This window comes from Diadema antillarum, unplaced genomic scaffold (genome assembly GCF_040938485.1).
Source record: "Diadema antillarum isolate AM-2024a unplaced genomic scaffold, OU_Dant_1.0 seq00001606_RagTag, whole genome shotgun sequence".
In the NCBI taxonomy this organism is placed as follows: domain Eukaryota; kingdom Metazoa; phylum Echinodermata; class Echinoidea; order Diadematoida; family Diadematidae; genus Diadema; species Diadema antillarum.
This window is the reverse complement of record NW_027272319.1, coordinates 699095-722487: the sequence shown is the minus strand read 5'-3', so window position 1 is coordinate 722487 and position 23393 is coordinate 699095. Positions and strand designations below refer to the sequence as shown.

The following is a 23393-nucleotide window of genomic DNA, read 5'->3' as shown; positions in this document are numbered from 1 at the left end:
AACTAAAAAATGATAAAATACTTATATGCAATGAAAAGAAGAAATATGGCATTAAAATAATTGTTTTGATTAAAAAAATTATTTAAAAATTCTATACTTACTTAAATTTATAATACCGTCCATAATTTTAAAAGTAATATGAAAAGCTTAAAAGAAAATGGCAGCGCCCATGCAGAGAGTAGAGAGAGTCCAGTCACTGCTCTTAAGAGAACGGTGAGACATTAATTTCTAATATCTGTGTATGTTATATGTGTGATCACTTAATTAAGTAATTTTAACAATCGATTAGCTATCATTATTGGCGATATATTGGTAATAAGATTGCAAACAATTGATTTTTCAAAGGCGAATTGCTTTTGTAGTCCCACTAACTTCCTTCCATGTTATTGTTCAATTCTCACGTTCTTGTACATAAACGTACGCATAGCTAGACTAGAACCCTACATAATAAGATATTTATATGGTTGTCGTGTCGTACGGATGAACTGAATTATCTTATGAATCCAACAGATGCCCGGTCCTACTTGTACTCTAAAGAACAACTGAAATTGTTATTTATGCTTCTGTTCTCAATGTAGATCTAGACCTAAACTTAAGTTAAGTAGACTAGTTCTAAGATCTAATGACACGTTAGAGTAAAACCCCCAATTTTTCGGCCGGCCTCCAAAATCCGGACAGGGACTACATAGGACTTGTCACTTATCACACGCCAGCAAATTCTACCATCACAACACACGCATATCACATCGTTTCACATACTGGCACACTCATTCACTACAGGAAAGTGCCTGAGTCACCTAAAAAAAATCTATCTAAAATCCCAAATTTTGCCGTCAAAAACACAGAATTGGCGCAACTTTTCCAAAGCACACGCGAATTGGGTCCCGTGTAAAGAATCAGGGTCACCGAAAAGCGCTAAAAATTGAAAAATTACACCGTTCTGTCACGAGATTGTTTGCTTATCGCAAGCTCAGAGTTTGATGGTATCCTCAAAAACACAAAAGAAAAACAAAATCTACGTACGTGCTGATGCAGTGAATAGATGTAGATTTTCTACAGGGGCTGAATGCAATTAAGTGCCGAGTCACCAAAATTCAGACACGAACGGGTGCCGCAATGTCCCCTATGCAACCTTGCGCAAACAAGGTATGGCGCGCACTCATTTTTCAGCGGCCTTGTGTGCGTATCTACATTGAACGCGCACAGCGCGTGTCCGAATTTTGAAGAGGCTATCCGAATTTTGGGGAATTGACAAGGTTATGATATTTAGGAATTTTGTGAAATTTTATGATGTATTTTACAAAATCAATATTTGGAAAAAGTAGGTTGATGTATTTAACATATATTGTTATAAATTATATAATTTTGTAGAGTATTATTTGAGTTGAGAAAATATTGCAGAAAATCTGAAGTGTCCGAAAATTGGTGCTTTTTACATTAAATATAAATCATAGAATAGCCTTTGCCCTTTCTATTAAACTTTAGTCAGACGGAAAAATCTGTCTCCGTCTGTCCAGAGGAGTCAATGACGTTTTGAATTTTTACTTTATCGGCTCTCATAGCTCTCCTCCGTGCCCGTGGAGGGGATTCCGTGGAGCCAGACGCAGTTTCCCCGTAACATATCCCCGATGACCAGATACAGACCAATCTTTCGGTCAACGTCTCTCAAATTCTAGACCTAGATTAAACTTAATTAGAAATGCTTATAAACTGACTTTATTGATCATGACTGCAGCTGTAATTAAATGGCCAGTGCAGTGTCAGTGGTGGATCCAGAGGGGGGCTCACTGGGCGCGCACCCCCTCTTTATTTTTTTGTTAAAACAAAAGTGAAAAGTAAAAATGGGGGGGGGGGGGGTGTGGGCGCCCCCTTTACGGAATTCCGCCCCTGAGTGTCTAGCTAGTCGAACACTACTCCCACTAACAAAAGTAACACTGTGTACAAGTTCTACCCAAGAGAAGTGTCAGACCTAGCATTGCTTCTGGCATGTCTGGGTCTATTCTAGAGTAGACTCGTATTTCTACTTCAAGATCATGAGATTGGCCATCATTGAGATGACTAGAAGTAGAACTAAACTTAGATAGTCTAGTAAAATTTAGTAAATTTAGTGCATTACAATAGACCTATTTTTGCTTACTAGGTACAAGTATGTGTATTTCTATTTTACTTTAATGTACATGTACCTGCAGTCATTCTCAGTTTGTGGTTGCTAATATTCACTGAAGGTTTTAATTAAATTTTATGTCCAGTACAATTCACAAAATAGTTATGCTCTGTTGTCACTCTTTCCTTTTTTCAGAGGTTTGACAAAGAGGGAGCTAGATAGCATTTACTCTGAAGCTCACCGTGCCTTACTGCCAGGTACCCCAGCTGCCCAATGCATCCAGAGCTTGAGAAGACTTCTCCTGACAATATCATGCACAAAACATCACAGAGAGTACGTAAAGTCCTATGTCTTCATGCTTGTAAAAAAATAAACATTTTTACAGGTGCATCTGAAACTGTTTGCACTGTATGTAGATAATTGAAGGGTGACATCATAGACATTCATTGCCGTGAAAACTGGTTCAAGACAATTTTGTGTGGCCTGAATATCTGTGAGCACCTTGGTTGCTAACCATACTCAAACAAAAGACTGTAACATCGTCACTTCACTGCTCTATAATACACCATTATTTGCTTTGCATTTATACTAGAAAAGGCATAAGGGCAATTCCATGAAAATGAAAGTTTTCTTAAACATAAATCTGCAATAATTTGAATAATGTATGAGCTACAGGGACAAATTTAGTAATAGTATCAAATTGTAGAACTCGTCAAGTTCTTTTATTTGAGTGGTAGGCATATTTTGATACAATTGAAGTGCAATTAATCATTCTTTTCTTTAAAAAAAACACATTTGGGGGCAATATTTTTTATATTTTTGTAAAAACATAATCTTTGACTCACATTGTTCCATATTCATCAATACTTCAGAATTTATTTCAAAAGAAAACACCAGTAATAGCCTTGTCTTAGATAGATACTGGTACTGTGTTTGAATAGGAATATCAGGACTGTAAAAAGTGGACAAGGTTGTAATGTCTCTCATGCTAAAATTGTAATGTCTGTAATGCTACACTTGTGAACCTGTAGACTAAATGCTGAATCTGTTGTACACAATTATCAATCTACAACTTGAACAGGACCTAATCACTCATTTCAGAAAAAAATAACTTGTTCTTCATGCTCAATTTCATAAGTTTTTCAACACATCCAAATGCAAGTGAATGATTATGTCCCAAAAAATATGATGTCCATAATGGCAAGCATTTTTGGGGCTATATCTACCAAATGATTTATAGTGGCTAACCAAAACTCAGACTGTTAACACTTCAGGCTGAACGCTTTATAACAATACCATGAATGGGTTCAGAATGATCATGTTGAGTTGTTAAATAAGCCCACAAATTCACAAAAATATTCTTTGAATGTAATGTCCGTAATGCTGGAATTGTCTGTAATCCAGATTTGTGTGTTATCACTATGACTATCGGTACATCGTATCATATAGTGCAGATAATGTTGATGTTGATATTGAAATAATGGTCAAGTTTTACTTGTGCATTGTTAATGAGGTTGCTGTAAATTGAATGTAAGCTGTTTTTAAAATCTGTCTATTATGAAATAAACTGACACAATGTTATTGTACATATTTTTTTTTTTTTTGGGGGGGGGAACAAATTCTCTCTTTACTCAGTGCAAGTGCTCTGCAAACTCATCTTTATACTACAATGTACAATAGTATTGCTACTGTGATATCAAACAAGAAATATAGAAATAAGATCAAGCACTGGATAGTGTTAACTTCATTCATATGAAAGAAGCTTGTATGATGTTTCCACTTACCACATTAGATTGCTAAAAACATTTATTTTATGCCTATGGTATATTGAGCAATATAAATTGTTGAATGAGGATGAAACTCCAAATGAAATGAAAGTGTTTGATTGATTGTCATTCTTTGTTTGCTTGTTTTCATTTTCCATCTGATTTCTTGCTCCAGATTGCCCAAGAATCTCCTGCGTGCCTTGTGCATCGTTGTTCTTGGCACCAACACGAGCCTTTCCCAGCTGGAGCCTGTGAGTCTGCTGTGCAGTGCAGCTCTGCAGGAGTATGGCCCCAGCCCCCAGCTGGATGTTGAGCTGGGGGCAGGGCAGGCCAGTGACCTCCGACACGTACCATATCTACTTCCTGTCATCCTGGCCCAGGTGAGATGTCCCAGACTAGCAAACAAAAAAGAAAAATGAAAACATCAATTTGCGTATTCTTGGATGTGCTTATCTGCGGACAGTGAGTAGAGAAAATTTGGGTTCAGTTGATTTATTGCTGTTTTGTGTGTTGCAACAATTGGCATTGTGATTCTGTTGGTTCTGTGCCATGGTAAATGATAACATCCTACTGTACAAATGTAAGAAATGTTTATAAAAGTGTGATAGATCCAATATATGAAAAAGAATATGCAAATGGCAACAGAATACCCAAAATGTGAATGATTAAAAAACAGAGACAAAGCAACAAAAAAAAAGTTGAACCATAGATTCAAAGACCATTACCTTAAACATATTTGAGACTGTGGGAGATTTGATCTCATAGCAAAATAGATGTAATGTGATTTGTGTGTTCTCAATCCTATCTATCTATAAACTATTTTAATTTCAATTCTAATAATGATTCATTGGGACAAGAAAAATAATGATATCTGCACCAAGTAAATGTGAAGAAAGAAAACAGCTTTGAATGTGCCTTTAAAAGATGACCTCTCTGGTTTTGTTTACTGGTCAGTTTATTACCCATGAGAAGAAAGAAACTGTCACATATAGAAAAGATAAAACATAAATGCTCTGAAGACAGCCTCATTTTTTTCTTATCCAAATTTGCAATATGTCTGCTGTTGGAAGTGATTCAATTAGTGTTTAAAGCAATCTGTCTGCAGTGATGAAGTTATGCATGAGTCTCAAGGCCATTTTACAATTACTGACCACTGCAAACTATTGGATGGAACACTGTTCTACTAGGACAATGTGAAAACCATTTTGTCTTCATGTCCGTCAGTTAAGAATGATTGAGAATAAAAATAGCTGTGGCTAATCTCAAACATGACAGTAAAAGTAAGAAGAGATTAATTTGTATGTAGCAGATTTTGAATTTTACTCAAGTAAATTTAATAATGTGATGCAGAAATACATGAACTGAAAGACAAAGACAAAATATTTCAAAGTCAGTCTACGGGACTTTGCTGTAATGAGAGTATAGCTTAAATTCTTTTATTGTTAATGCTCTTATCCATCTTCTACCAGGGGAGGAACTACAGCAAGCTAGACAGGCTCGTCTCTCAGATGGTCAAGTGGGTGTCTACTGTGGGATTTGATGTGGAAATACAGAGCAGGGCTCTGGCTGGTCTGGTCACCATAGCAACCCATCAAAGAGATCTTCTGTCAAGTGGTAAGCAAAGTTTGAAAGTCTTGTGTTCATGCTTTGCTTTATAACATGGTTACGTTAGGCAAATGATTGAATGCAAGATGGTATCCCTTCTTTGTACAGCTTAACACATTTCAGAAGAATGTTTATATGTGAGAAAGAGGGAGAGAGAGTGAGAGTCAGCGCCAGTTGAGACTGGACATGGAGTGGCTGACTGAGGCATAACTGTCATGGTAACTTTTGGATGCGGAAACTTCAAACTTGGGCACATTGTGCTGCATCTCACTTCCAGAGCACTGTAAATGCTGATGCCCATTTATACAGAAGTTAGAGTGCTTCAGGAATGTTCTGGAACCTACCAATAAGAGGGACATTCAAACTTTAGAGTGCTTCAGAGCCACATTGTCTGTTTAGACAGAATTTAGAATGCTTCGGGAGTGCTCTTGGAAGGCTCTACATGCTCTGTTTAAATTAGCCTATAATCTAGGCAGAGGATGGAGCTATTCTCTGTGCTGGGTAAATGTATGAGGTGGCGAGATTATTGCCTTTGCTAAGTAGTATGTCTGATGCGGCGAGACTACCAACAGTGGAAGCATCCACCATCTATATCCACTCGTCTTGCTTCAGTCGATAATAAGAAAACAATGACTAGAAGTGAATATAGGCTGGGGATGCTTCGCACGCATCTACTGTTCGTAATCTTGCTGCATCAGACGTATTGGTCACTCAGCAAAGACAATAGTCTTGCCGCATCGGATGTTTAGCGCAACAGTATAAGACTATAGCTGCATCCTCTGCCTAGATTATAGGCTATGTATAAATGGGATATGAATGTCTCTGTTACTGCATACAATACTCTGGTATGTAGACATATATATTGCTTTGTTTAGTTTTCTATGAAATATATATACCACCGCATCTTGCTTCTTTCTCTTTTTCATTAGAGCAAGTCTATGTGGTAGGATCCCAGCTGAGTGACTGGTTGTCCAATGCCAGTACTCTCCAAGCTCCCAGTCCCTACAGCAAGCAGAGGTCGAGCAGACAAGATAGTGTAAGCCTACCTCCTAACTGCCATTTTTCTCTCTAAAGTTGTTGCATGATATCTCATTGTTTGGTTGGCAGTGTCTCTGTGTGAGGCACCCTTCTTATTCATCATGCCCAGTCATTTATTCCATAAGTATTCTCATTTGAAGCTAGCAGTTATCACTGCCAATGTATGTGGAAAAGTGTACTGCACACTGTGTCACATTTTTTTTTTTTTGGTGGTCTTTTAAGTTGTTTACTTTCCTAAGTGCTTTACATCTCCAATATATTTCTTTGTTTATATTTCTCCAATAAAAGGGAAGGTTTGTGGAATCTGACAGTGTTATCACAAGAAATACAAAATAAAAACCATAGGTTTTGCAGGCTTTTGATTTCAGCAATATATGATACCATGTAGCCAATCCTATTGACTGTGAGATGTTGAATTTTGCTTTGTTTGTTAGGTGACAGAGATTGACGGCAAAGACTGCCAGGACTTCTTCACGCTCCTCAGCCTCGCCCCTTACTACGGCCCCGACCAGCGACTCAACATACACACATTCTCCTGCCTCCGATCCTGGCTCCTCGCCACAACTTCCACCGGCACCGGTCAGATGGGCGGGGCAGCTCTGCAGGGACCTGGGCGGAGTCTGGAAGTGGGTGGGCGGGGCCTGCCCAATCTAGGAGAGAGGAGAAGAGTCAGCGAGGGAGGTGCGGCCTCAACCTCGCCAGAAGGAGGAGGAAGAGGAGGGAAGTTTGCCAACAAAGCCAGGAGGGCACTGATTGAGAAAGCATGTGAATACTGCCTCAGGGTCATTGACCTTTGCCACAGAAGTGAGTAAACCCGCTTTTTTTAGTAATTCAAGTCCTTTGGTCTCTTATTCAACTAGTAGTCTATTAGAACAACTGACATTTTATTCCAGTGTTCCAGCTAAGCTCACTCAACATAGAATGTGTGACTCAAGGTATTTGCAGAAAACCAAATGCATTATGCAACTGAAGACAAATTTGCACCTATTTTACTAAGGAGTGGGCAGTTAAGGTAAGAACCGGATAGACGCTTTTCGCAAAAGAAAGGTCATATGTTACCCAATTATGACTTTTATGTGATGAAACATTGCCTAGCAGACAATGCTAATTTTCAAAGCCTCCATCACAATTGAGGCTTTGTTAATTTTGTATGTTGTGAGCTGCTGTTTCTCTGTAATCATATTGGCCTTCCTTAGACTGATCATCAATATGTACAGCCTTGAATTGTATTATTTGAAAGATTAATCAAATTGTTAATACTATTTTATTTGTTACAACTTTTCATGCACAGAACCTGTCAAGAGCCAAGATCAAAGCCTGATTCAAGCAGTGAGTGTTGGAAGTGTGGAAGAGATCTGTTCTCCTATACTTGAGTTGGTTTTGATATTAACTTATTTTCTATTGGTCACTGTATATCTGCTCTTATGGCTTTGTTTGGTTTTGTTGTTTTTTTTCACTCAGTTTGCATTCACATCTTTTAATGTAGAAGATGTATTTATCTCTCTCACATAGATTTGCTGTAAACTTTGATTTTATTTTTGTCAATCAAAATAAGAAACTGACTTCTCCGAACTGCATTAGGGGTCCTCTATTTCTCCTTGCCTGAAATAGAGCTGCCTAGGGATATAGCATATAAAATGCAACAGCAAGTTAGTATAATCAAGCAGTTCAAGATCAACATCCACTAGATATATCCACTAGATTGTACTGTTTGGCAAGGCAAAATGTTCAAAATGTCAAGATGGTATGTCATGCGTATGCCATACAGGTTCATAGAAATGTTGATATCATGTGAAATATTATGTCTTATTCATTATAGGAGATATCAGTCTTGGTCATATGAAACTAGTGTTCAATTCGTTGCCAGTTTATCAGCTGGTTGTAGAATCATTATGATCTTCCCAAAGATATGTTGTTTTAATTCAGCAACCGATGATAGATTTCAAAACATGTTAGAGAAGATACTTCACATCACTGTTATGATGTGTGTATGATATTACTCAATATCTTTTCATGCTTTGTTTTTAACCCAAGAAGTAATAATTTTGCTAAGCAAACACCAAACAAACGCACAAACTGTTTCCAAAGTAGTACCATAGTATTAAATAGTTCTTGCCCTTATCGTATGTTACGAAGCATACAATGTAGTTTTGTCATGCATGACTTACGTATAACATACATTCTGTGTAGCAGTATTGTAGAAGCACACAGTTTTATCTCATGTTGTCCTACAGTGCCTGGTGGAGGCCATAGAAACCCTGATAGTCATCTGTCGGCTGGATACCTCCCTTGTCTCCAAACTCTACCCAGCCATCAAGCAGGCCCAAGCCAACCTCAAGTGGCCCAGGGTGCAGCTAGTCATCCTCCAGTTCTTCCTTGATTACAGTACGTCAGTTCGTGCGAAGCTAACAGCGGGCATTTTGTGAATTCATGTCTATACACTCACAATTTAATTCAGTCATGTTTTTTCAATACTTACACTTTAACCCGTTGAAGACTAGTCCAAAGTCCTCGACTTAACATAACTTGCATGTTTCTGTGATATTGATGTGAGTAAAAAAAGACATGGTGAGGGAACACGCAAGATATGCTCTGTCTCTGGAAGCGTGCATTCCAGTGTCATTTGTTAATCATATCAGTACTTTAGCGATGATTGGCAGAGGAGGTTACAACCAGAATCTTAGTTTGGAAGGTTTTTTGGTGGGCATATCCAAGTAATCTGTGGAAAAGTAGAAGAAAAATTATATTTAAAAATGTGGATTGTTTCTAGATATTCATTTCACAGCAAAAGTTATGTGGAGGGTATCATGAATCAACACAAATTAACATGCATTTATTTGTCATAAAACCTTTAACCTGTGCTTTAAACATGTCAAGGCTTTCCATTCATGCAGTGTAAGCTTTGGACAGTCCTTACCACTCCATTCCATGTCCTGTTTCCACTTATTTTCAGATGAAGCCCTGCACGTTGCCCTGAATCCCAAGGAAACGACTTCTGCCGACCTCTTTGAAGAGGTCATAACAAAGCGCATGTATGACGACACTGTGACCTTTGACATTGTGACCTTTCTTCTCAAGAACCTGACAAAACTCTGCCTGGAGACAGACCTTCTGGAAAGGTTCTTTCCAAGCATTCTCAGGGTGAGTTTCAGGTCAAAAATTAAAAGCAGACACAGTGGTTGGCAAGTTGTTGTTTTTTTATATATACATCAGAACAAAGTGATAAGTGCATGAGTGAAAAATGACTTTCAGCCTTCCTTGCATAGATGATTTTATTACTAATAGGATGTTTCCTGAAATGCTGAATTTGAGGCAAATGAGGGCACACTCTGGCTGACAAATTGTAGTCAGAAAAGGAAATGAAGCAAATGACACAGGGGTCGATTTGATGATGCATTTCCATGGAACTTGTATTTCAGCATTGTTTTCACAAATGGTTAATTTCAGAAAAAAAAATATCAAATTGGAAATCAGGCAGTCAGTACAATGGAGTTTAGGTCAAAGGTTAGATTGTCAATAAAGAGCAAGCAGTTTATCTTTTTTTTTTCTTTCTTTGTTACTGTTGGAGTAGAATGGCTGTGCACCTGTATATAGACTATGGCCTTCCTCTCCTTGATGTTTCAAAGAGGCTTTCTTTTCATATTCCACCACTGTATATTTTGCAATCAGAATCAAGGCAATTCCCCTTGCAAGTAGAACATATTTACATAGAATAAGTGGAATTATGAATAATAAGCCTCTTTTGAACATACTCTCATTTGTGTGTATTTAGCAAGTTTTGGAACATTTCATATGGTTCTTCATGCTGCTTTCAATGTAAAAGTATTAGGATTAATGCATAAGGAAATGTGAGCAGATTCATATTAAATTCTTTGCAATCACAGATGCTTTTGTGGACTTTATTTTTTACGATATTTTTTCATGATTTAGATCCTGGCGTGGAATCCTCGCACATTCCTGTCTGACTTTGTGGAGATCTTGCCAGCCTTGATATCATCGACAAGTGCCAAAGAGGTACATATTGTATGAAAGAAGCGGAGTAGATTCTAGATCATGTTTAACACATAATATGACTGCAGCTGTGAATTGAGGTTAACCCATTGGCCCGAATTCACGAAGGTGGTACAAATGAAACCATGGTTTAAACCATGGACAAAAACCATGGAGCGCCAAGTGTCGCATGGAATATTTCGTTACGAAATCAGTCATTTCGTTGATGAAATGATTATTTTGTAACGAAATGACAACATTTTGTAACTAAATTAAAATTTCGTCCACTAAATGATAATTTTGTTAACGAAACGGTCATTTTGTCGACGAAATGACCAATTTTGTAACGAAATATTCCGTGCGACACTTGGCGCTCCATGGTTTTTGTCCATGGTTTAAACCATGATTTCATTTGTACCACCTTCGTGAATTCGGGCCATTGAGGACAAGTCCCGAGTATACTCGGGTCTGTCTGTCCTCAATGGGTTAAGGGATCCATGCAGTGATGACGCTCAATGGACTAAATGAAACTGTTTTTTGTTTTTTATGTGATTGCATTTTCTTGAACCAATACTAAGTTTGCCAGCCCCAAACTGAAAGCTGTACACCAAGTAATGTGACATTACATTAGTAAGTCCCAAAACACCACGTGAGCAAGTGCGTTTAAATATATAGACTTCACGCATGTTGTGGTTTTGTTGTAGCCTTGAAGTTTGTTGGTTCCACACACAGTTTCTCCTAGCCTGGGAAAGAAGATTACCAGCTAGTATTTTACATGTACATGTGTTTGGATTCATATTCACATCAAATTTCTTTCCCAATATGATTTTTTTTAAAACAAAAAAATTGCATCAAATCATTGTGAAAATACAAAATATGTAAGCTTATATTTGAAAGTGGCCAAAGAAAATGAGTAAGCGCATGTTTACGTGTAGTTCATGTTCAGTGGCAGATCCAGGGGGGAGCACCCCGGGTGTGCCCCCCCCCTTTATTTTTTGCCAAATAAAAGAAATAAAAAGAAAAAAAATGGGGAGGTGGGTGCGCCTTCCTTTAATTTTGTAAAGGCGCCCCCTCTTTATGGAACTCCTGGATCCGCCCCTAATGTTCAGTGGCATCTGTATGCACTATAATTCTGTTCAGATGCTGCACACCTTGCTGGACCTGCCCTGCACCACAGCAGCCCTGATCCTGTGCCACCGGGAGAGGCAACTCCGGCTGAACCCTTTCCTAGGGGAGCGCCAGCCGTCATGGCTATCCTCCATCAGTATCCTAAGGGAGCAGGCACACCAACCCTGGTTCAACTTTGTGCTGAGGTCCAGGTCAGGGGCCGGAGATACGGTGACAAAGTGAGTCGTGGCATGTGACATAACTGCAACAATCTGTCCGTCTGTTTATCTATCTAGCTAGCTAGCTACCTATCTATCTATCTATCTATCTATCTATCTATCTATCTATCTATCCATCCATCTATCCATCCATCCATCCATCCATCTGTCTATCTATCCATCTATCTACCTATCTATCCATCTATCTATCGATCTATCTATCTTCCTTTCTTTCTGTCTGTCTGTCTGTCTATCTGTCTATCCATCCATCCATCCATTCATCCGTCCATCCATTTATCTATCTATCTATCTATCTATCTATCCATCTTTCTCCCTACTTACCTATCTATCTATCTATCTATCCATCCATCCATCTATCTATTTACCTATCTATCTTTCTTTCTTCATTTCTTTCTGTCTGTCTGTCTGTCTGTCCCTCTCTCTCCTTCCTGGCTGGCCATTTTCTTCTCTCTTTTTTCTTCAAGCACCTAGTCTCTTTTCATTTCAATATAATGCATGAAGAGAACACAAAGACACATATATTTTATGTGTCTTTTCTCATTTACTTTTCATAGTTAGACTTGTAACAAAGCATTAAAAATACATGTACATGTTTTTATATAATAATTGTGGTTGTTGTTGTAGAGGGGCTAAATGGTGCTGGTCACATGTAAAGAACAAGTCTTGCAGACTTGAAGTCCTAGGGTGTGCTATTATATTCTGGGGCTGTTTGCCCTCAGAAGAGTTCCCAACTATGAACATAATTTGCATGAAGAATATTTGCATCTTTGCATGTTCACATTAACTATGAGAACCATAGAGGTAAATGGAATGGAGGAGGCCAGCTAAAATGTAAGAACCTAACTCACAAAAACTACACAGAATGTTGAACAAAAGAGTCAGATGTAGGGAATCAATGAATGGACACATACCGAATAGGAAAGGAATGAAAGTGATGAAAGGAATAAAGGAGAGATCAATTAGAATGGGTGACAGCCTAAAAACCTATACAAACTGATCTAAATACCAAATTAAAGCTGGAGGGAAGTTTAGATCAAAAGAACACTCCAATGTCAACTTAGCTGTCTTACATTGTTTATTTCAAATGCTTCCATCATTGCAGGTTGGAATTCTTCTATAAGTTGATAGGTGGACTATCTACCCATCCCCGAGTGGTCATTTGCTCACAAGCTGTCCCCTCACTCATCAGGTATGTAGCTCTGTTGATCACTTTCATGGTCAGTGTCCTTTTGTGATAAATTTGTAGATATTCAATCAAGAGAAAATTGGGGAAAGTTCCCCCCCCCAAAAAAAAAAAAATAAAAAATAAAAAATAATAATAATAATAAAATGAATGAAATGAAATGAAATGAAATGAAATGAAATGAAATGAAATGAAATGAAATGAAATGACATGACATGACATGACATGACATGACATGACATGACATGACATGACATGACATGACATGACATGACATGACATGACATGACATGACATGACATGACATGACATGACATGACATGACATGACATGACATGACATGACTTGACATGACATGACATGACATGACATGACATGACATGACATGACATGACATGACATGAAATGAAATAAGTGAACTGTATTTACTTAATGGCAATGCAGTCTAGGCAAAGGGATAGAGGTTTCCCAAAGAGTAAATTGTTTTCTGTTTCAGCAGGGAAAGGAAAATTAGAGCAAGAAAGAATGTTCTGTAATCCTTGTTCTGCAATCTTAAAAAAGGAGGGGAAGACAAAGGGGATAACAATTCACAACAGACATGTCAGTATAGAGGGAAGTGGTCACCAATATTGCAGAGTGTGGCACTTAATGAGGACTTTTCATATAAAAGGAACAGTAAAAGATTGCTGCTTGAGTTTTGATTGAATTTTATGTAAACTGCTGTCCATGTGAGTCTATGTCAGTATTCTCCATGTATAGTATTGTGTGTGTGTGTGTGTTTACATACTGGTAGATTTGTATGCGATCAATGCAATATCTCGCCCCTATGTTAACCTTTATTTCAGGCTGTACTTCAAGACTGTGCTCCAACACGCAGATTATGACCTCGTGTCACAGCTTGTTCCCATCATCCTGGAACGATCAGCCATCATATACCCGATAGCTTCATTCTCCAAGGAGGTTAGAGAGTAAGTCGTGCGTATGATATTTGTATTACGTTATCATTAGATACGTTTTGTTAAAATATGTTAAAATATAGCCCATACTCGATAGGATCAAATCAGATCAGATCATTGCAGCGGTCTGTAACAAAATGTAAAATTGAAATGAATTGCATCAGATTGGCATGGATTGGATTACATTGAAATGAATTGTGTTGGACTGGCCTGGCTTTCATATTTGTTATGTATAGGCATGGCTCGACACTAACGTTTTTGTTTGGTGGCCCGATGGGGCCACCAAAATCCTAAATTTCAAATTTTTGGTGGCCCGAGAGAAAAATTTGGTGTCCCGAAGAAAAAACAATAAAAAACATTAAAAGTCCTTTTTTTTTAATGAGTCAAATATTTAAGATTTATGATAGTAAGAATTAGAAGTTGGAAATAATTATCTACTCATAAATAAACTTCAACAGGTTTGCAACATTCGCTCTCAGGCATTCATTCAGTCCTTTTCATCCATCCTTTGAACAAATTTAACTGCTAATTTCCGACGCAAAAAGTTACGAATTTATTGACATACTTTTCAAAAAATTTTGGTGGCCCGAGGCGGGCCACCAAATTTGCCCTTTTTGGAAATTTGGTGGCCCGACTTTCATTTTTGGTGGCCCCGGGCCACCGGGCCACCGTTAGTGTCGAGCCCTGGTATAGGCATTACATATGTGTATATCACCATTTTGCCTATAAATCTATGTGTAAAAGAATACTTAACAACTGCCTGCAAGGCTAATATACACTGTGACCTGCAGAAGTCTCGTGTCTTGTTATTCTCATTGTGAATCAGAAAGACACTGCAAATTGGCCAATAAAAAGATGGGATTGCCATCTTTTAGAATGTGTCAGATAGATGCAGCCAAGCTATAGTCATAATAAGTCAATTAGAATGCATGCTTTGTTGCACTATTTGTTTGTTTCATTTTCCATCTAAGAAGATTGCTGGATAGCCCATATTCAGCTGCAATAGCTGGTCTTCCATTGGGTCCAGTTGTATGTAAGGCGGGACCACTTCACAGGGCTAAACACCCTGCTCTTTGAGATGAAGAAATGAAGTGGGATCTTTTACGTGCATGAGTTTTGACTCTCTCACACACGGGACCTTCATTTTTTGTCCTATTTGAGGGATAGAGTGTTTTGCCTCTTACAAGAGGGGACAGTATGATTACACACAACATTGCTCAGTGGGACCTGGGTATCGAACTGGGGTCCTTAGAATCGTGAAGCAGACGCGCTACCGACTGAGCCAAACCTCCGCCCTACATTATTTATACTGGTCAAGTTTACATTTTTTATTGTTTTACTTTGTTTGTCTTCTGTTTTGTGATAACTTAATTCATGGCAACCTCAATCCCAAGTTGTAATAGTTAAGTATGGTTTGTAATTGGAATTATTTTGAATTGTCCAACATGTCAGGAAAGCTTTGTCCTGTTTCTCTCTTTCTATATCTGAAAGCCAAAGTGAACAAACGATCTAAAAATAAGTCTATCATATGTGACACTGCACCTCAAAACAAACAAAAAGTCGCCAGACATGAATTTTTAGTTAAGATAATATTCTGAAAGAACAGACTTTAAGCTTTAAAATGATGTATAACTCAAATCAAATGGACTTTCCTAACCTATCTAAATATTTGAAAGAAAGCACAAACTCAGGAAAGTGTGAACTGAGAAAAGAGGCTCTGAAGTACAGTGTCTATTCAAACGCTTAATCTTTACCAAACCATGCTGGCTGCGCGATGAATGGGACAAAAAACAGGAAGTAAACCACCAGAGTAACAACAATGAAGGGATTATAAGATTAAAATGAAATTAAGCATGCCTCATTAACACATTCTGTCTATAATTAATGGCAACTTTCACAGCAGTAGCACTATCCTTTCAAAAGTTATTAGAGTTGAAAGTGAAGAGTGTGGACAAGGTTTTTCAGAAATGAAAAAGGGATTCTAAAGACACACCTAATCACACTATTCTACCAAAAATGTTCGAAATAAACTGCTAAAAAACATACTTTCCTGCCCGTTTTATGATACCAAATTTTAGCATAATGTAAAAAAAGACCCGCTCTTTCAGAAAATATGAAAAAGTCAAGTTCGGCTAGGTTGACCCATTTCACTTATTTTCAGTCCTCACGCAAAATCAGTGTGTGCGACTTTATGTTCGTTTTGAGGTGCACGGTCACATATGCTTAGAGTAAGTGTGAGCTGTAATAGAACAGTTGCCACCTTTTTTTGACAGTGCTATTGATAGAAGCACAGTGTAGGGGTTTGCTTTAATTTGTGTCATTGTTTAGCTGTTCTGCCCCATAGGATCACACAGGGTGGGTTTTGGGGCTTTTCACAGTCTATTGCTCTGTAACAATGCACTGTTCAAGGCATTGAAGACCTCTTTGTGTTGGACAAGAAAAGGTCAAGTATTGATTGATAGAGGGAGTTTTTGTTTACAACTATCTCAGCTTAAAGAGTCCTTTATGCTTTCCATCTTAGAAATACAATGTAGCATGAGAAATGGAATGGTGGTATCATGATATGCTTAAAAGTTTAACTGAATGTTGGAAAGGTTTTTAAGGTGAAAATTTCTTCTTTAAAGATTACAGCGACGGGAGTCTAATTTTACGTGCAGTATATTTGAGGAGCGAAGGTCAAATAGACCTTCCATTCAAACATGTGACATTCATGTTTGTGACCCACAGACAGTGATACAGTTTTACTATAATATTCATTTGTATTTTTGGAGCTGATAGGTCTATATACATTTTTTTTTAGATGGCTGACATCAACAACACCCCTACTCCAAATGCACTGTATATCACATGCAAGTTAAGAAATCACAAAACAGTTCTCCTTGACATAGATAATACATAATCACTCTATTACCGCCGTTCTTGATTGCAAATTTGACCACTTACAAAATTGCCTCATCAAGTCCCAATATTGCAAAGTATCATGCTTGCAAAACATTGTGCTGTATGCATTATACAGTTATGCATATGCTGGGGTGGTTTTTTTTTTTTTTTTGGTAGGGTTCTGAGTAGAGAGCTGTTGGAGATCTTCCGTCTCTATCCCAGCCTGGTGGTGGACCAGAAGACTGAACTGCTGGACTTTATAGGTGCTCTGGGACACATCACAGGCAAAGAGGATTTCTTTGCACATGTGGTATGCTTTTTTTTTTTTTAATTCACACTTCATTTCATTTCATCTGTCTTAAAGGTACTGTTTACCATTGGGAGCAGTGATTTGAAAAATGTTTGAGGTATTACATTTGATGCCTATGTGTAGGTCAGTTGTATCACAAAACATCCTGCCATATAAAAATCTTGCAATAAAGCTGAAATATAAGGAGATATCACTCTATTTCTCACTAAACCGTAACTGTAGAGGGTTTAGTCTAGAAACCATTTTATTATACTTATTGTTCACATTTTGTGTATTTAACAATATTTGACATTGATTATACTGAGCAACTTTTATGCACCGGTTGTTTCTATCCCTAACTCACTTTGGAACTATTTTGAGGCACTAAAGCTGGGTTTTTGCTTCATCTGCAAATGGTAAATAATGCCTTTAAAAGGGGATGTTTTTATGTGAGTAATCTTATTGTGCTCGGCCATAGACGATGAGTTCACCTGTTTCTAATACTGCGAAAGCAAGACATGAACTACTTGCAGGGGGACTTGAACCAGGGCCCTTATGATTGACAGTCCCATGTCTTACCACTAAACCACAACACCTCCATCATAATCAGCCACACTGTAGGAAAACTATTATGAGTCACGTGTTCTTGCAAAGCATTAGAGGAATCAATTCACCAAAGCAAATTTCCAATCATGAGCAGTCATAATGCACTCAGTAGCAGGCTCTTCATCCAACTGATTTGATATGTTAAGGAAAAAACATCTTGTACTATTCCAGATCTAGAGGAAGTTCTTTGAATTCACATCCACAGAGGTTACAGGTATAGAGAAATGTGACTAGTATATCCATTTGGCCCACACTTACAACTCATTAGTTTTCAGTCAGTCTGAATTTAGAATGCCAAGTGAGTTTTGAGTTACACTTTGTGATGATCACTGCTTAATACATTACTTTGATGAATTGCCTGAAATAATTTGAGAAGGGAGAGTGCATGATATGCTTACTACCACTGCTCTCCTCTCTTTGGATATCACAGTATTTTTTTTTTTTTGTAAGTCTGTGATTGGCTAGTCTACTGGCAGAAATGAATCTAAATTTTCTATCTGTCTTTGTCTCTGTCTCAACAAATACCTTTCTGTCTGTTTATCTGTCTATCTGTTTATCTATCTATCTATCTATCTATCTATCTATCTTTTTATCTCTCTATCTATCTGTTTATCTATCTATCTATCTATCTATCTTTTTATCTATCTATCTATCTGTTCGTCTATCTATCTATCTATTTATCTATCTATCTGTTTATCTATCTGTCTTTCTGTCTATCTGTCTATATCTGTTGTCTCTCCCTCTCTATTTTTATAATACATGTGTTTGTTTCTCTCTCTCTTTCTTTCTCTCTGCAATATCCATTGACCAATGTTATCAGAGTTTTGAATCAAATTCACTGTCATTACTTCCCTCATACACATGCAGGTGTGGATAATAGGCCAGTACACAGCATCCATGTACGACAGACGCTGCACTATGGAACTCATCATCATCTACTGTGAGGTGAGTGGAGCAACTTTGCTGGAAAAATACTACGAGGGAAAGAGCGGGTCTATCCTTCCATGATTTCGTTATGTTTCCTATGTCACAGAGATGCTCTTTTTCCCCACTTCTCAACCAGTGGGCTGCACGCTCTCGCAGGTGGGCTGCGATGTTCGCCAATAATGAAATAAACAAGATTTGCATTCAATCTTACAGGACCTCAAAAAATTTTGTAGGGGCCAAAGTTGGCCTCGGGTTGAAAAAGGTTGAGAAGAGCAGCTCAATAACACTGGATGCTCCATTACTGGTGATCTGCTACTTTCACAGATGAGGAGCATTTTTGTATCCAGGTAGATTTTAACATATCAAGTTATATTCAGTGGAGCAGCAACATAATCATCAGGCTTTTCTGGATTTTGGAAATACCATGGGAATAGAAAGAACACATTCACATATGTAATTGTTGGAAACATTGTCCCTACTGTAAAAGTGGATATTTTCGCGCGACTAATTTTTTTGCGCTTGACCCGGTAAGAAGAGTTTTATGTGTATTAAATTCCGCGGAATCAAGACATCACGCACAGGAACATATGGCAGGCAAAAGTATTCGTGTGCTTTTATTTTTGCGCTAGTTTTTGGTTGCGCGAAATGCGCGAAAATTACAACACCGCGAAAATTTCCACTTTTACAGTATTCAAGATTCAACGGGATACACAATTATTTGATGTCACAAGGAGCATTTTTTGAAGACATAGCTTTATATCAAGCCATGATGTGCTTTTGCTCCCCAGTGTAGTAAGGAATCCTTCTTTTTCTAACACTAAAGGGTCAATCCTGCCAGCCAATGAAATTGATTGACTGATTGTCCAACTTTTATAATCCATTGAGTACAGCAAAGCCGAAGTAATGGATATGTATCCTAATCTTGCCCTGCCTACCTCTCCCTTGAAAACAGAAGTAGCAGGTTCACATGGTATTTAGAATCACAGCAATATAATTTATGGCCCTTACCAATTTTAAACTCATCACTGTAACAACCATATTGTGTGTGTGTATATATATTATGTATGAAAATGCTGTTCTGACATGGATACTTTAATTGTACATGATATATGATAGACTTTTTCTGATGGATTTAGTATCTCATAATTCAGATGATTATTGATGGAGAATATGTCTCTATAATGGTGCATAGTATTTAAAAGCAGGCACCTGGCTCATCTTTTAAAGTTTGCTAACATTGGTCTGTAATCAACTTTATGGGGTTTGTTTGTTTGTTTGTTTGTTTGTTTCACTTAATTTCTCTTGTAGCTGCTGATCACATATATGAACCATGTTGTTGAAGATATTTTCTCTTGGAAATGTAGGTAATGTACTTGTATGATATCTTGATTCACAGTCACTGGAGACCCTGCTCTACGAGGTTTCGGTCTTGGTCCTAGCCTCGTCGGAAGGCACGCCCCCCTATTCGGTCAGACTAATGGCCATCATGATGACCACTCTTGCCAAGGTGAGTGGATGACCGATGGTCAGGCAAAGAAAGGATTTCTAATCGTCATAGATTGTGATGCCAGTTTTTTCAGACCCTCCCCCTTCCTTCTATTCTAAGTTCTTGATGTATCTTAGACATCTTGATGCATTTTAGTATTCATTTCCATGGTGTAAGTGAGCACAGAGAATTAAAGCAAAAGGACAACTTTTGCAGTGTATTTTTAAGAAAAAAAAATTATATGTTCACATTTGACATATCGTGTCAATACAAACTAAAACAAAAGTTTTAGTGCAAGCTGATGCGTGCAGAAATGTGAGGTATTTTAGTTATTTCACTTTGTATTTTTATGCTGATATAATTGTATTTGCCTTAACTTCTTGTTTCATCATGCTGTAGTTGAAACAGTATGAATAATGTTTTTGAAAGAAAGTAAGATAAATATGCATGTATTACCTAGTTGTCTTGCTTCTGTCCACTCTTATACTTTTGGTTTTGTTGTTGTTGTTGTCTTTAACATGGAAAGTCATGCCCAAAAATGATCATGGCATATAAGCTACAGAATGTGAAGCTGATGCTTTTCATATGTGTCTGTGAATGTATGACTCCCATATGAGTGAACACTGGAATTTCCCCCTCTCCTCCCTGGGCTTGGTTCCAGCTGGCCTCCCGGTGCCAGGACCTGATTCCAAGAGTCATTCTCTGCCTGACCAAGATCTCCCAGCAGCAGCAGGCCAAGGGCAAGTTTCCTGAGGACGACAAGGCGGTCCTCCTCGGCCGGGCCCGCGAGCTTGTCAACCTCCTCAACTGCCTGAGTAAGGTCCTCCCCTTTCTCTTCTCCTCCTGCAATCTTTCCCCTCAACCTCCAGGCAGCCACACCCAACACCCAACACCACTACCAATGCTCCACTCCTCATCTTCCTACCTCTTCCACCATCCCCCTCTCACTCCATCCATCCCCTCCCCTTTCACTCCTTGTACACATATCTGTGCCTTTGCTCTACTGTAAAGGGTCATAAGGAACTGGGAGGACTAGGACGATTGACCTTGACACCCCCTCCCACCCCATCCCGCACCCTGAAAAAAAAATATATATACCGCTTCCCCTGCACTGTGTGATTATTTATCCAAAAGTGCACCATGTGTTACCAGGGGGGTGTTTCATAAAGCTGTTCATGAAGTTACGAACAACTTACGAGCGACTGGTGATCAGTTCTTGTGCTGAATAATGGAAATTCTGATAAGTATAGCACATCAGAACTGATCACCAGTCGCTTGTAAATTGTTCGTAACTTTATGAACAGCTTTATGAAACAGGTCCCAGGGCTGTGTTTATGAAAAAAAAAAAACAGTTTTGGAGAGGAAAATTTATGTAGGTATACCATACATTTTATGTGTGTATATGTATCACATGCATAACTTGTAAGTGTGTTCATGTATTATATTTATAATTTGTTATTATTGACCTCTTAAGAGGAGAAAATGAATATGTAACATTCTGTTTTGCCACTGACAATTGAAGAAATATAGAAGTGTGAAAGTGTACTGAAATTTAAATATATTTCTGAGTTAAAAACAAACACTTATGACTATGCTTAGAAGTGGGTAAAACTTTTCTCTTCCTTTTCAGTGTCTGTGAATGATTTCAGTCATCCAGGTAAAGAAGATCATGATCTATATCAGTAAATCTAGTCAACTGGACTTACTTGTATTTTGGAGTAGCGATGTTTCACCTCCTCTCCAGGACGCTTCATCAGGCCAACTGATCTTTGGCGGCAGTTGGTTGTTGACCAGTGACAGGGTCGGGGGAATTTCAGAAAGCACCAAGAAATCTTTTGAGGTTATGTCTAGGTTGTGTTGCAGGCCCCCTCCTTGGTTCATTGGAACCGAGGAGGGTGCCTGAGACACAACCTAGCCGGAGCCTACAATCCGGCAGTTTGGAAGATTCCTCAGCGCTTTCTGAAATTTCCCAACCCTGTCACTGGTCAACAACCAATTACAATCAAAGATCAGTCGGACTGATGAAGCGTCCCGAAAAGGATGTGAAACGTCGCTACTCCAAAATACAAGTAAGTCCAGTTGACTAGATTTACTGATATAGATCATGATCTTCCTTTTTAATCCAAGTGTAATGAGATTGTACAGCAATCTTAGCATGGTCAAATCAATTTGCATCTCTTTCCTTTCGCAGTGATTCCCTTTCTTGATTTTTGCTTATCTCCCTACAGTGTGGCGTCAGCAATACTGAGTCCTCCACCGTCCATTGTAGACGGTAGGTGGCATTCTGACGTCAATACCTCAGTCCCACTCCTACTGAAGGCTGCTAGTCAACTCATCCAACCAGAGACTGCGTGAGGACCAGGAACTCTCGCTCATGGAACAGAATATGATCCCAGCTCCCTCGACAACGAGATGTTGGACTAGGACCAGTTGGCCATTCCAGAAGCGTAGCTCAATCTCAAGTCTTTTTATAGCGACAAATGAACAAGAGGCTATTGTCTCTTCAAAGAATAAAGGCCAATCCTAATCCCCCTATTAGTACCCAGAACTGTGGTCTATTTTAAGAACATAGCCCTGTCCACATTCCCTTCAGGACTCAGAGTTGTTCATCAGGTCATTGCCCCATCCCTCTTCCTGTTGAATAATGTGCTAAGCCGTGCATTCAGCCAGAAACCTCACAAGGAACAGAAACGGTGTCCTCAGTTCCAAGAACACATCCTAATACTAATCCCAATTTTCCACAAGGCTTCCTGTCAACTCATGCAGCTAAAACGATCTTTGGAGAGGACCAAATAAAATCATCTGTACCAATGTTTGGTACCTCAACTGCCCAATGTGTTAAAGACCTTGTGAGTTGAAATTTTTACTACAGTATGTTCAAAATATATATTTTGTTTACTGAATATCCTGTCTTGAATTATTCCTGAGCAGGTAGCCTTGATGTGGCTAGATCAGTGGCCTTTATGGCCTTAGCAAGGCACCTTGAAGTGTTTAGCTTTATGCATCCTTACGCAGGCGTCATACTGTCCTGAAATTGAACCGAGATGGGCTCACGCTGAAGAAAATATGCAAATTTGATTCTGATCGTGCAAACATTGTGTTATTTGTAAGGGCATTTTAAGCAATCGCATATGATTTTTCCACATGCTTGAGACCACACTGCCATTTATCTGATGTTCAAGCAGTCAAACAGCCTTGTTCCAGTGGATAGTCTATT

The 23393-nt window shown here is 38.4% G+C and overlaps 1 protein-coding gene across 1 annotated transcript; it reads left to right on the top strand.

The window, feature by feature from the left end:
• Positions 1-157: 157 nt before the first annotated feature.
• On the top strand, positions 158-22648 carry LOC139711074 (AP-5 complex subunit zeta-1-like). The gene is given in 19 exon segments (XM_071622993.1): positions 158-213; positions 2300-2437; positions 4046-4250; positions 5340-5484; positions 6405-6511; positions 6948-7317; positions 7805-7842; positions 8748-8898; positions 9467-9654; positions 10444-10527; positions 11644-11849; positions 12952-13038; positions 13878-14000; positions 17046-17178; positions 18631-18708; positions 20087-20197; positions 20838-20979; positions 20982-20991; positions 22405-22648. Coding segments are annotated over 19 exon segments (2499 nt in total). The 3' UTR covers positions 22532-22648.
• Positions 22649-23393: the final 745 nt, after the last annotated feature.